Source organism: Ictidomys tridecemlineatus, chromosome 4, assembly GCF_052094955.1.
Source record: "Ictidomys tridecemlineatus isolate mIctTri1 chromosome 4, mIctTri1.hap1, whole genome shotgun sequence".
In the NCBI taxonomy this organism is placed as follows: Eukaryota; Metazoa; Chordata; class Mammalia; order Rodentia; family Sciuridae; genus Ictidomys; species Ictidomys tridecemlineatus.
Window position 1 is genome coordinate 90365971 of NC_135480.1, and position 12470 is coordinate 90378440.

Below are 12470 nucleotides of genomic sequence, written 5' to 3' on the forward strand. Positions count from 1 at the left end.
CAATATAAAGTTGTGATTTTTAGTTATAAACTCTGTTTTTCTGCTAACTTGCTTCATCCACCTTTATTTGGGAAAGCATCGTTAATGAAATTACAGAAGTAGATCCTAGTTGATATTTGCTCTTCTACCTAGATATTGCTCTTCTACCTAGATATTGCTCTTCTACCTAACTCATATTGTTATATGAAACAGGCTTTCATGCATGCAACTCTTGTAACAATATTTACACTGCAGCCATCATTTAATAACAAAATGAATAGTCTATATACAGTTAATTTGTATTCATTTTACATAAAATTATTATTTTCTTATTAAAATAGTTCCCCCCAAAATTTAGCATGTGTGGGTGAATGTGTTTGTGTGTGTGTGTGTGTATCTGCATTACAATGAATTTTAAATCAGATGAGTTTTCCAATTTGGAATTTAAATTTGGTTTCAAGGAAGGGATAATAGTCAATATATAGTATGATGGAAAACAAATTGTGTTTTATAAAATTCCTACCAAAAAAAAAAGATGAAGATCCCTAATACTTAATGGGGAAAGAACAGAGTTGTTAGCCATGAAACCTCTTTTTCTAGAAATAGATCTATATACATTTTTTTCTAATATAAATGGCCCACTTACCAGGACTCAAGTCTATTTCAGTCACTTTCATTTAATGGAGCCTGAGGGAGAAGACTCACCTTGTCTATCTAAATATGTATGAAAGGGCAAGCCTTCTCTCTGGGCCATTGAAAGTTCTATTAACCTCCTGCAGATTCTACCTGATGGGGCAGACCTGAAACTCCTATAGTGTCTATACTTCTCTGCCTGACCCATGCCCCACAAATAAAGTAGAACCTTGATAGAAGCCAAGTACTGCACATGTTCTCCATCCTATGATCAGAGGCACAAAACCAAGTGCACCAAAGCAAATCATATAATTAAGAACAATTAATGTTTTTCTGAGATCCTGAAGAATAACCCCTATATTTTACTTCTTTCTCAAATTATATTTGATACAAAGTAGAGTATAAATTTTGGCTTGAAGAGAACAATTCTATAAGGCATTGTATTTATAAAATAAATGAGAATAGTCTTTTGGTTTGCTTTTTCCCAATTACTAAAGTATCACTGCCCATTGTAAAAAATTTTGAATGAGTGGGGAAGCATAAAAAACAAAATGGAATCCAAATTAATCACAAACCCTCCACCCAGAAAAAAAAATTTGTTGTATCTTTAGCCAATATTTTTATTAGTACTAAATATATGTATAGTTTATTGTCAGAATAATATCACAAAGAATATACAAATTTCTTTTTTTTGCACTTAACATCATACTGTCAGTATTTTCCCTAGTCATTAAATTTTAATGGTTATGAAACATGTCATAGGAATAAATGGTACTTGTCACTACTACCTCAAAAGCTTTATAAAAACGTACATACATTTCCATGTAATCCAGAAGAATCTGATGGAATAGGCTTAGGTCTGAGCATCTGTATTTGTAAGTTTTGAGGCTTAAATCAAGCTTCTAGATAGTGGTCTGAACAGAAAATTATTTAATTCTCCCTTTCTTTGGGACATTCACATTGTCTTCTATGTTTTGAGACCAAAAAAATATATACCATTAGATTTATTACAAGTTACTTTGCCAACATCTTTGACTAATTTCTTAGGATTGATTCCTAAAAAAGGAATTATTGGATCAAGGAGAAGGATTGGGTTAAAGCTTCAGTTTTATCAAGGCAAATTTTTTTTTCTGGTTTTAACACTGTCATCAATCTATGAGATTGCCCACAATATTAAATTCTTGACAATATTGAACATCATGTTTACTTTTATTTTTCTAATATGAATGAAGAAAACTGAATTTACAGTACTTTTACTCACTAATTCCAATAAGATTGAATTGCTTGTATATGATTTGTATTTCTTCCTGCATAAATTATCTATCAAAGCCCTTTGATGATTCAAAAGGAATTTCTTTATTTCATTATAAAATTTTTGTTAATTCACATCATTTTTAAGTTGTTTTAAACTACATTAGGATGTGCTGGATGGAAACTATGAAAAAATCTCAGTCTTGTTTTGGTAAATATTTTAGACATCATAACACCTGGTATTTAAATTTTATAAAGAACATAGTACAAAGATAGCGTGTCAGTGAAGACAGCCATCTTAAAATCAGTGAGATGTTTTCATTTGTATAAAACTAAGGAATCCTTTTTTAACAGGATAATAAAGCACTAACACCACTGCACAATAGTTAGAGAAATAAATTGTAGTGGGGCCATATACTGTGGGCATCCAACATTAAAGTGTTTGTCCAAGTAAGTGAGAAAGAATTGAATTTGTTTTAGCCAGGCGAAACCTGTTATTGCAAATTATTTATTCTACAAACTTCACATGCCCTGAATATCCTGTGGTTGGTCAGAAACTAATTCTAAGTGTTTATATACCAGTTCTTTACAATAATACAGGAAATCATAAAAACACTTTACTAAACTTAAGCTTTATAAATTTGTCCCATTAATTTATATACATATTTTAGCAAATGTACACTTTAATACCTCACCAACGAGAAATTACATTATAAGACACGTAGTTTAGAAGTAAATATAATGCATAAGGCATAAAGTAATCTTGAGCATATTCGACTCTACAGAATTTGGTGATAAGTCATTACGGAAGAGTCAAGGGAGTGGCAAATGTGTTAGCCTGTGTTAAGCATGCTTTTTACAAGAAAAGTCTCACTTTTAACTTTCTAAATTTACCCAAAATTAATAAATGAAAAAAGTAAATCTGTTAGCTCCCTGCTTTAAAAGTTTTTTTTAGGTAACATTTCAACTACATCCTTAACAAAATTAAGTCCCAAATCAGGCAGTAAGGTAAATTTTTATAATCTCAAGTTCAATTGAAGAGAATTCCAGGAAAGCCTTTGGAGGTTTTCCAGAGGTCCTGGAATTTGATCAAGTGAGCATTTTCATCCCATAGTCAAATTCCGTATCATTTCACCACTAGGAAAAAAACTAATTGGAGACTTTTTCTTACGTAGACTTCACATGATGCATAAAAGGCAAAGGCAAATAAGAAAATTTTCTGGGTTCTATTGCACTCTGTAAAAGGCCATTGTCAACACACCAGGGTTTTCCAATGTGGTTTATATATCCAGCAAGAATGTGTTCAGCTACTATTTCTTCCTTCCCTCCCATTTTTAAATGGGTAAAAAAAATCATTTTAATTGACTTTATTCTGTAAAAGCTGCATTTAATACAATAAAAGGTATAATTAATATAAGAAATAACCCACAATATTTTTCTTCTCTCTTTTGCTTAGCAGACCACTATTACACCTTCTTTAATAATTAACTAAAGTACAAATATCCCTTATAATCGATATGAGTTTCTGACATTGATTTTGAAATCAAGTTCTCAGATGTATTAAGGAGATTCCAAAGCAGTATTTAAATGTGCTTCAGTAAGGATGTCTTCCTATGTCCCTCATTTATCTGACTGCTTAGGGTGCCCTGACCTTGTTTACTACAATTCTTTCAGGATTCCCTTTTCACTTTTGCTGAATAAAAAAAATACTTTTTAACCTAGTGTAGTAAAGTGACAGAAACAATTTTATACTTTTTTTAACCATTTAATGATTCTTATTATTAACAATATGAAAAAAGTAATCATTCCATAAAATAGAACAGATGTCCAAATGGTCCTGATATATGTGGTTTATGTTGCAGTATAAATAGCAATCCAAGGAGGCCTTTAGACCTAAATTGATTATGTAAGGAAATGACACACTTAATTTTACAATTACAGAAAATAACAGGCTCTATCAAGAAATTTTGAAATGCTGAAGATATTAATTATAAGTGCCTTCCACTATATATCATTAAAGAAAAGAAAATTTTATATATGATGATATTAAATGGACTTTACTAAGGAAGCACATATTTCTGGAAGGAAAATGTGAATTACTTGTGAACTGGGCAATGACTTATTTATTAATCAAACGTAAAATCAAATATAGATATGTACACACATATGGATAGCAGTGTGAAACTAATCTGTTTTTACATGGCCTATTATATGGTATTAGAAAGACAATGTTTTAGAATAATTTTTGTAGATAGCTTGATTCCGAAAAATTTTATCAACATAAAACTTTTTTTCCTTATCCATTCCTTTATTTTGCTTTTTTGTTTTTTATTGTGCTGTGAAACTGTCTTTGGATATGGCTAATAACCCTGTTAAATAACCCTCTCATGAAATGGTTTTAATTTTATCAAAGGAATGGTCTAAACCAACATATAAAATAATTTGGATACTGCTTCACTAAAAAAAAAAACCTAAAATGAATATTTAAAGCTAAAATAACATGAATTATAAGAATCATTTTCTCCAAAATAGGAAAACTTTAGTAGTTTCAATTCATTGAAAGACAAATGTAGTTTCTTATAAATACAAAATAAATTAAAACAATTCCTTTTTCCCAACAGAATTTAAAAAAAAATAGATGTTTCTAGCTTCACTGAATATTTATTTATTTTTACATTTTAATTTGGTTCTTTTGATGATTAAACTGATCACCTGATATTGTTCATTTTTAAATATATTAATTATTATATGCCACTAACGTGACACTTGGGAATGTGGGAACACCTAATCATTTAATTATCTATGTAGTAAATGGCAGTCTTAAAGAGTGTTAATGCTCCTAAAGCATATGGTTTGCTCATGGGAAATGTCCACTCTTCAAATGGATCAACACATCACAACAGTGGAAAAGTACATTATTCACCTGAAATACCATGAAAACATTTTACACTTTAACAGGCTATTTAGTAGTAAAGTAGCCAGCACTTTATTAGTCATGCTGTTCATCAATGCAGTTGTAGTTGTTTCATCTGCTCTGTAATTCATTTGGCATTAGGTAATCACCAAATTCAGTGTTTCTCAAATAGCACAGACTGTAGCCAGAATTCCTCCGTGTATAAACCACTCCTTAGATAAAACAGAAATTTCATTAAATTCTGGAGAAACCTTGGAAAAGTTAATGGTTCATTAAAAACTGTAACTTGAAAGCAGGAAAGAAACCAAATGCATGGGAAACAAAAGCCCATAACATTTTTTTTTTCAATCCTCTTAGAATAATTAGAATATGCTGTCCCTAATCCCCCATAAACATAGAGAAAATCTAATCTAAAGTGTTTGTTTATAAAGTACATATCACATGCAGCATTGCTTCCTGGGTTTAATTGCTTAATTTAAACAGTCAAATTGGATATGTGATCCTAATTTCTAAATAGAATCTAATGCCTTCAAGAAGCAACAAGAACTTTATATGTAAGAACTTATCCCTAAGAGCTGCTACTACTGTCTCTTGACTAGCCTGTCTTTTTCAGCCCATGAAACTGAGCTAACCTGGATTCTGAGACCAACTAAATCAAGCAAACTAAACCCACATAAATAAAGGGAATAGTAATTAAGCCATAATCTTTGCTGTCAGAAAATCAGTATACAAAATTAATGACTGCTTTGTTGGTTTGTTTATGCCATTTTGTTTTACCTTCTGAGAATGAATTTTCATTCCAGTCTCTCTTGGGTCATTGACATTCTTAGAGGTAAAGGAATTAGAGACACAATTTTTTCTCAATTAAGAGTAAATACAAGTTTATTACTGTTGTGCAAAAAAAAATCATATATTTGTTTGATGAGATCAGTTATTTGACAATAAAAGAACCATGAAAATGAACAGCACCAAATACTGCATGTTTAATACATTTGAAATTGGTTACAATTGCCTTTGGTTTGGACTCTGGTGGAAGGGACTGCAGGATGGCAAAATGAGAGGTTTATTTAGCGTCTGGGAGAAGCTTATAAAAGAGCTTAAGTCCTCATTCCTTCTAACATCTTAACAGCTGTGCAGTTTCTTACAAAATATGTTTTATCGTTTCAAGAAATGCTGTTAACCTCGCAGTTTTAAAACTGAATGAACAAGGCCTCTTGGACAAATTGAAAAACAAATGGTGGTACGACAAAGGAGAATGTGGCAGCGGGGGAGGTGACTCCAAGGTTAGCCTCAATGTCACCAAAAGCGGGTAAACAGTATGTAAAGTAATAGGTGCATCTGCTGGGAGACATATGGTTTGGACCTACTAATACCAGTTGAATTGCTTGTCAAATCCCTTCACAAACTAAGTATGCAATTACTGTCAAAGCAAAAATATTTGCAACTATTATCAATTTGTTGACACATTAAAAAATCTGATGAAAATACTGAAAAACTGTAGTTAGAAAAGGCTGTGGATCAGACATTTTTTTGATAGTCCTCAGAGCCATGTTTTGGAAAAACAGGAAGAGATGCAAGTTTCTATAAGAGCAGAGCAATTTAGTGAAGAGATGACAAAGAACAGAGAAGGTAAATCTGTTTTATTTTCTTCACCATTACTTGGCCAGAAATTTTACCAATTATTTGTAAATAACAGCAGTGATGTGGCTCCACCTTGAACTAAGAAATCCTACCAGAAGTTTTTTTTTTTTTTTTTCATATAAAACCCTCAGGCTTCTATTGAAGAAAAAATAAGAACTCAAAGATAGTTATGTAAAGTACACATTATTTTTTTGCCTTCCATTAATGGATCAATTACAAAATTATCAGGCCAGAAAAATAAGAACAAATCTATTGTTACTTCATCCATTTCATATTTTCATCTTCATGAAATAAATGGCAATAAAAATACAATTAGCAGAACATACTACATAGTGTCCCATATATACCAATGTTTATAGACTTAAAGAAACCAATCCACAGATGGAAAAATTCTGACTGAATAACTACCTCTAACTGATAAGTAAAAATAATGAAAACTTTAAAGTATCTATTTAAGAGTATAGATTTTTTTTTTTAATCTAGAAATTTGTCCAAATCTGCTTATCTGCAGCTTCACTGGATTATATGTTATCTCACTTGGCCATCTAATTCACACAACAAGACTGTTTTCAGGGAGTATCTTTCCAGGTGGCTGCAATTAATCCTTCCCAAACCCATTCTCAAAAGCCTTTCAAATTGTGATTACTAGTCTATCTACTTCAGAAAGAGGAATAAAAAGTTTGCCTCGATCCTAGGCACCATCTGTCTTAATCCATTCTGTAATGCTCCAACAAAATACCCAACTCTGGGTAATATGTAAAGAAAAGACGTTTATTTGGCTCATCATTATGGTGGATAGAAAGTCCAAACAGAGTGGATTAGGATATCTGGACACACCATAAAATTCCATTTGGCATCTCATGGTGAAGGAGCGGGAAAGAGAAAGAGAAGAGAGAATGGGGTCTTGTGTAAGAGAGGAAGCAAGAGACCCAGAGGCCCAGTCCCATGAAACCTAATCTAATCTTGAGGAAACACCCTGTCTCAAAAAAAAAAAAAAAAAGCATTAATCCATTTGTGAGGACAGAGCTCTCTCATCACCAAAGGCGTCTCAAAGATTCTCACCTTCTCACCACAATACTGTTAAATTGAGAGTTTAAGCCTCAGTCTGAGTCTTGAGGGAGAAGAATCACATTTGCATGATAATATCATTTTAAGGAGTATTAATTGGTTGTATATTTTGGAGACCCAAATTACCTAGAATTTTTCTGATAGTTTCTATAAGCATATAAATAAGTATATATATATATATATATATATATATATATATATATATATATATATATATAGGCAGACAAAATTATTCAAGTTTATACTAATATTCTAGCATTCCTCTATGTAAATTAGAAAGATCAAAAAGTCCTATAGTAACACCAGAAAGAATAAAAACAAATATATTATTCCACTAGAAAATTTTTGCTTGCAAATTTTACTTTATTTTTATCACAAATATAAGAAGTATAACAAAGCTATAACAGATAAAATTTTCTAAAAATATATTGAAGTCCCATTTTAGTGGATATTTAAGACCTCTCAGAGAAAAACAGAAAAATAGAGCAGAAATGTACATATATTGGGGGAAAAAAATTCTATGTAACAAAAATCATTGTAATTGATTTAAATGAATGATTAAACAACTTAGATCTAATCAGTTTCAACACACTATTTGTTGAACACATTGTTTGTTATATACTAAACACTCAGTAAATATTTATTGTCCAAAAGAATAAATGTGAATCTAACCTTATCATTTCCAAAATTAAACTGCTTCTTCTTTCAGGTGTGTAGTCATTGCTTTCACAAATATGAACCAGAAAAGTTTATTTTAAAAAGTTATTTCAAATCTTAACAAGTAGCTTTCCAAAATGTTATAAAAATTAACATAAAATGTTCACCTAAAATGAAATTTATATTATGTTCTATTTTCCCTCAGGAATTTTGTTTGCATAAAAAACAAACAAAAAAACCTAGTAGGTTGTACATTGACCTAAAGTTTATCACCAACAGAGTAGGTTGTTGCAATCTAAATGGTAATAATGCTCTACTTTGAATTTGTAATGAAAGGTGCTATTTTAAATGGCCTGACCTACCTTAGATCAAACTAAATTATCAGACATCATTTGTTGGTTTTTTTCATTTTCATTTTGTACTTCTTCAGGTGACTGATTTTCTTTTTAAACTTACTTCACCCCTCCCTTTGACCTGATCTCCCTCAAAAGAGGTAAAATATGAAGGAAAATTACAGAATTAAGGAATGCAGCTGATTTTAAAGCCTTTGTTGATTGGGAAGCTGAAGCAGGAGAGACAATTGCTGCCACCTGAGTGTAGGGGGAAGCATACCAAAAGATCGTAGCACAAGATGGCTGAAGTCCTGGCTGATCTGATTTTGAAATATAGAATCTTGGTAGGAGAACATTAACTTTCCTAAGTGTTTCATCTCGTGAAAGGAGAAAACACAGAAACAAGTGCCACACATGGAAAGGTTTCTATGCAAAGAAAATTGATCCCCTATCATTCACAGGATTGTAATGGATGGAGTTGAGGGAATGGAACATATCTCCAGCCTTTCATTCAACATCAAATTATCTAACTTCTGTTTTGATTTGGGGCGGGGGGAGTGGTAGAACCTATGGAGAAAAAGAGAATTAAGCACTGTACTTTCCTTCAAGGGATTTATTACTTAATATGACCAACAACTGAACTATTCAGCTTCCGTGTCACACTCCACAATCTGAGATAATCAGCATCGTTACTCACCTGGTAGCCATTCCCAGTACTAGGAAATTCTGAGTGAAGGAATCTTTGGCCATAAAAATTTAACAAAAGGTATGAAGAAAGGGTCCTACATCTTTCAAAAAGGACAAGTGAAAAGGTATAATTTTAGAGGTGTAAGTTTTTTTTTAATTCATTCCTTCACAGTTTATTATCAACTCATGTGTTGACTTTTTAACAATCATTTCATAAATGGAGGCAGGGCTGAAGTATGTATGGAAGAGTCACGGTATAGTTAGTAAAACCTAGATTAACTGGGTTCATCTTAAGCACTTCAATTAACTACCCCATCTCCAAAGAGCATTTAGTGTTAAATCATGCTTATGTCAGATATCAGCCCAAATATAAAAAAAACCTAATACTCTGGGATCATGGCAAATGCATATTACTTCTTCAGTGGACTAGTGAACATAAGCCATAGTAAGATCTTATAACACTTATACAAAATTTAAGTTGTATTTTAAAACCATATAAACAAAATGAAAAAGTGGCATTTGGAAACATTTTTCAAAACTAAATTATGGAAAGTAATAGATTTTAGTTTAACTTTTAGAAAAAAAATTAATTACACCCAGAAAACCCATTTTTTTATTGCATATTCTATGAAGTCAGACTACAACAAATCCTGATTCAGCTATCACCCAGCCATGTAACTAGCTGAGTTAAGCTCTCTGTGTCTTGTTTTTCTCATTTGCAAAATCTGAGTGACAGTATTAAAGTGTTAAAATATTTTTTAAACTGTCTGGTACACAGTCAGTGAATAGTAAGTGTTAATCATTATCACTGTCATTATTAATGCATCATCTAGTTATGTAGCTGGGTTTATGGAATTAATCTTCTGGTAGCCAAATAAATGCACGCTGTGTTTCACCAAATGCACTCAATCAGATGTAAGGTTCTGAATCATACACAAAATGACTGTGGCAGCCTGAAAAATGTCCATAGGATTTGTAGCCAACCTCCAGCAGAAAGAAACCAAAAGTAACCAACCATAAAGACAGTAACAACAAATGATCCTAGTAGATAGTGCTTCCTATTCATCTTCTTGACTTTCATATTGTTACATAGAAAATGAAAGGCTGGGGTAATTTTTATATTACTAAGGATATTGATACTAGATGATAGCTGACATCTCACTCAGACTCATTATACAGTATTGGTATTGAAAGTATCAAAGACAGAAGAACATTTTTCAAATGACTTTATAGTAAGAAGCATTTTCTAGTCAGAAAAATTTTAGTAATCCCTAACCTATCATTACTAATTTAAAATCACCTGTACTTTGAGTATATTAACATAGTAAAATCAAGAGAAGATAGATAAAAGTGGCTCTGGTGATATTATTTAGGGTAAATACTGCAATTCAGAAGCAAAATATCAGCATGGGCTATGATTTAAATAATAATTCACATATTAGACTTATGAGGATCTTTGCATGAATTATGAGATGCTCTTGGTCTGTGATGCTAGATTCACTCTCTTCTTTCAATGAGGTCTTAGAATACAGTGGGTAAGGAGTCAATCTATTGATGGATACTGTGGACATAATTTTAGAGCATAAAGCAAAGTCCTAGTAGCTTAATCATAATGCATGTAAGAAGTGAAAGCAGTCCTGTCTACCTTCTGCTTATGTCTGTCTGTCAACTTGCAGCCACTTTCATTAAGTCTTAAAGGGGAAAGAAGGAAGCTTCTGGATTTTGAAAGACTCACATTTATGTGGGGAAATTATAAATGCTCAAGGAACCTAACCCAGGCCAATAGTTTTGGATTCACAGTAATTGCATACATTTTATTTAAAGATCCTCCCTAGCAGTATGTGCCTGTTACCTAAAGCGATGGAGCAGGCCCCAGTTTTATGTCTGATCCTCAACCTGGGCCTACAGTACAAGACATAACACCTACTGTGGCCTCTGCTCTGTCACTTTGCCATGCGATTCTAATGTAGTTTTACTTGAATAACATAAAATAACATATATAATGTTATTTATGTTATTTTCCACGTGAAGAACTCCTGTAAACCTTGCCGTTTTGAAACTCAGTGAGGCAGGCGTCTTAGACAAGCTGAAAAACAAATGGTGGTACGATAAAGGTGAATGTGGACCCAAGGACTCGGGAAGCAAGGTCAGTCGCTGCAGTTCGGGCCTCCTCTTGTGTTCACAAAACAATAAACGGGAGCAATTGTCAAAATCATATGGAAACCTTAAAAACTGAACATTTCTCTATGCATTGAGCCACAGCCTAAATCAGAAGCTAATATCATAAATTCCAACCACAGGGATTAACTTTCCAGGGAATCACAACCTGCTCCCCAATATTAAGGCTTTTAAATAATTTAAATTAACTACAAATATATATAAAATAACAAAATTCCTTGTTATTCTCAAACTACGTACCACTAATAAAAGTAGTGGCTTTTTTTGGTTTAGGTTTTCCTTATGGAGCTAAAGATTATGAAATCAATTATTTCAAGAACTGATACATTCTCAAAATGGGAAATTAATCCATAGTCATCCCGAAAAAAAGATGCTAAATATTAAATAAATGTTTATTCCAAAGTTCAATCTTTTGTTATCATATTACCACACAGTCCACTTTGATTTGAAGAGGCCCTTTGATACTTCTGTGCTAACAGATAAACAGAATGAACTTTCCAATTCTATTCTCCAATCAAAGTTATTTTAGTATGTTTACAAATAATATCCTCAAGTTCTAAGACCTTTAATTTATGAATTCTTTTCAGAACAATGCAGAAACCTATAGGCCAAATTCTGTGAAGTACAGTTATATTTTTATTCTGAAAAAAAAACAATATATAATGTATATCTTTGAATAAAGTACTTAAACATATTAATAGAAAATAGTTAACAGTGCCTGAAAGTCATAGTTGAAGGTTCTTTGAATCCCCTTTTATTTTTTTCTGTATCTTCTCCTAGAAAATAAATGAATTATTCGTCATTCTAAGACATTAAACAAGTAGCTGGCTTAAATTGGAGAACTTCAGTTAATTTAAGAAGGAATGAAAGTCAGGTTAATTGATTCTTCTGCAGATCTGATCTCCATATTAACCACTTTCATCTGCATTTGAACTAGAAGATTGGCCAGAAAAGGAACTAATCTCAAATTCTGATGTAAAGTTTGAGAGACACAAACAATTAATGAAAGATTATTTTAAAACTGAAATTACCCTAAATTTTTGGCCTAGTTAGTTGATATCATGACTAAGTAGACAACATATATAATACATCTTTTGAAATGAACACTTTCCTAATAAAACTATTTAAGG

The 12470-nt window shown here is 31.9% G+C and overlaps 1 protein-coding gene across 9 annotated transcripts in view; it reads left to right on the top strand.

Moving 5' to 3' along the window:
* Gria4 (glutamate ionotropic receptor AMPA type subunit 4) overlaps positions 1 to 12470 on the top strand; it is a 334749-nt gene that overhangs the window by 313661 nt on the left and 8618 nt on the right. For 4 of the 9 annotated variants that reach the window (XM_005329082.4, XM_078046939.1, XM_078046940.1 and 1 more), the window contains exon 15: positions 5946 to 6060. In XM_005329082.4, the coding sequence (XP_005329139.1) occupies positions 5946 to 6060 (115 nt within the window). Of the gene's footprint in view, positions 1 to 5945; positions 6061 to 11193; positions 11375 to 12470 lie in introns of those variants that run through there. The other 5 variants (XM_005329081.4, XM_040285148.2, XR_005733723.2 and 2 more) reach the window with 4 other exon arrangements.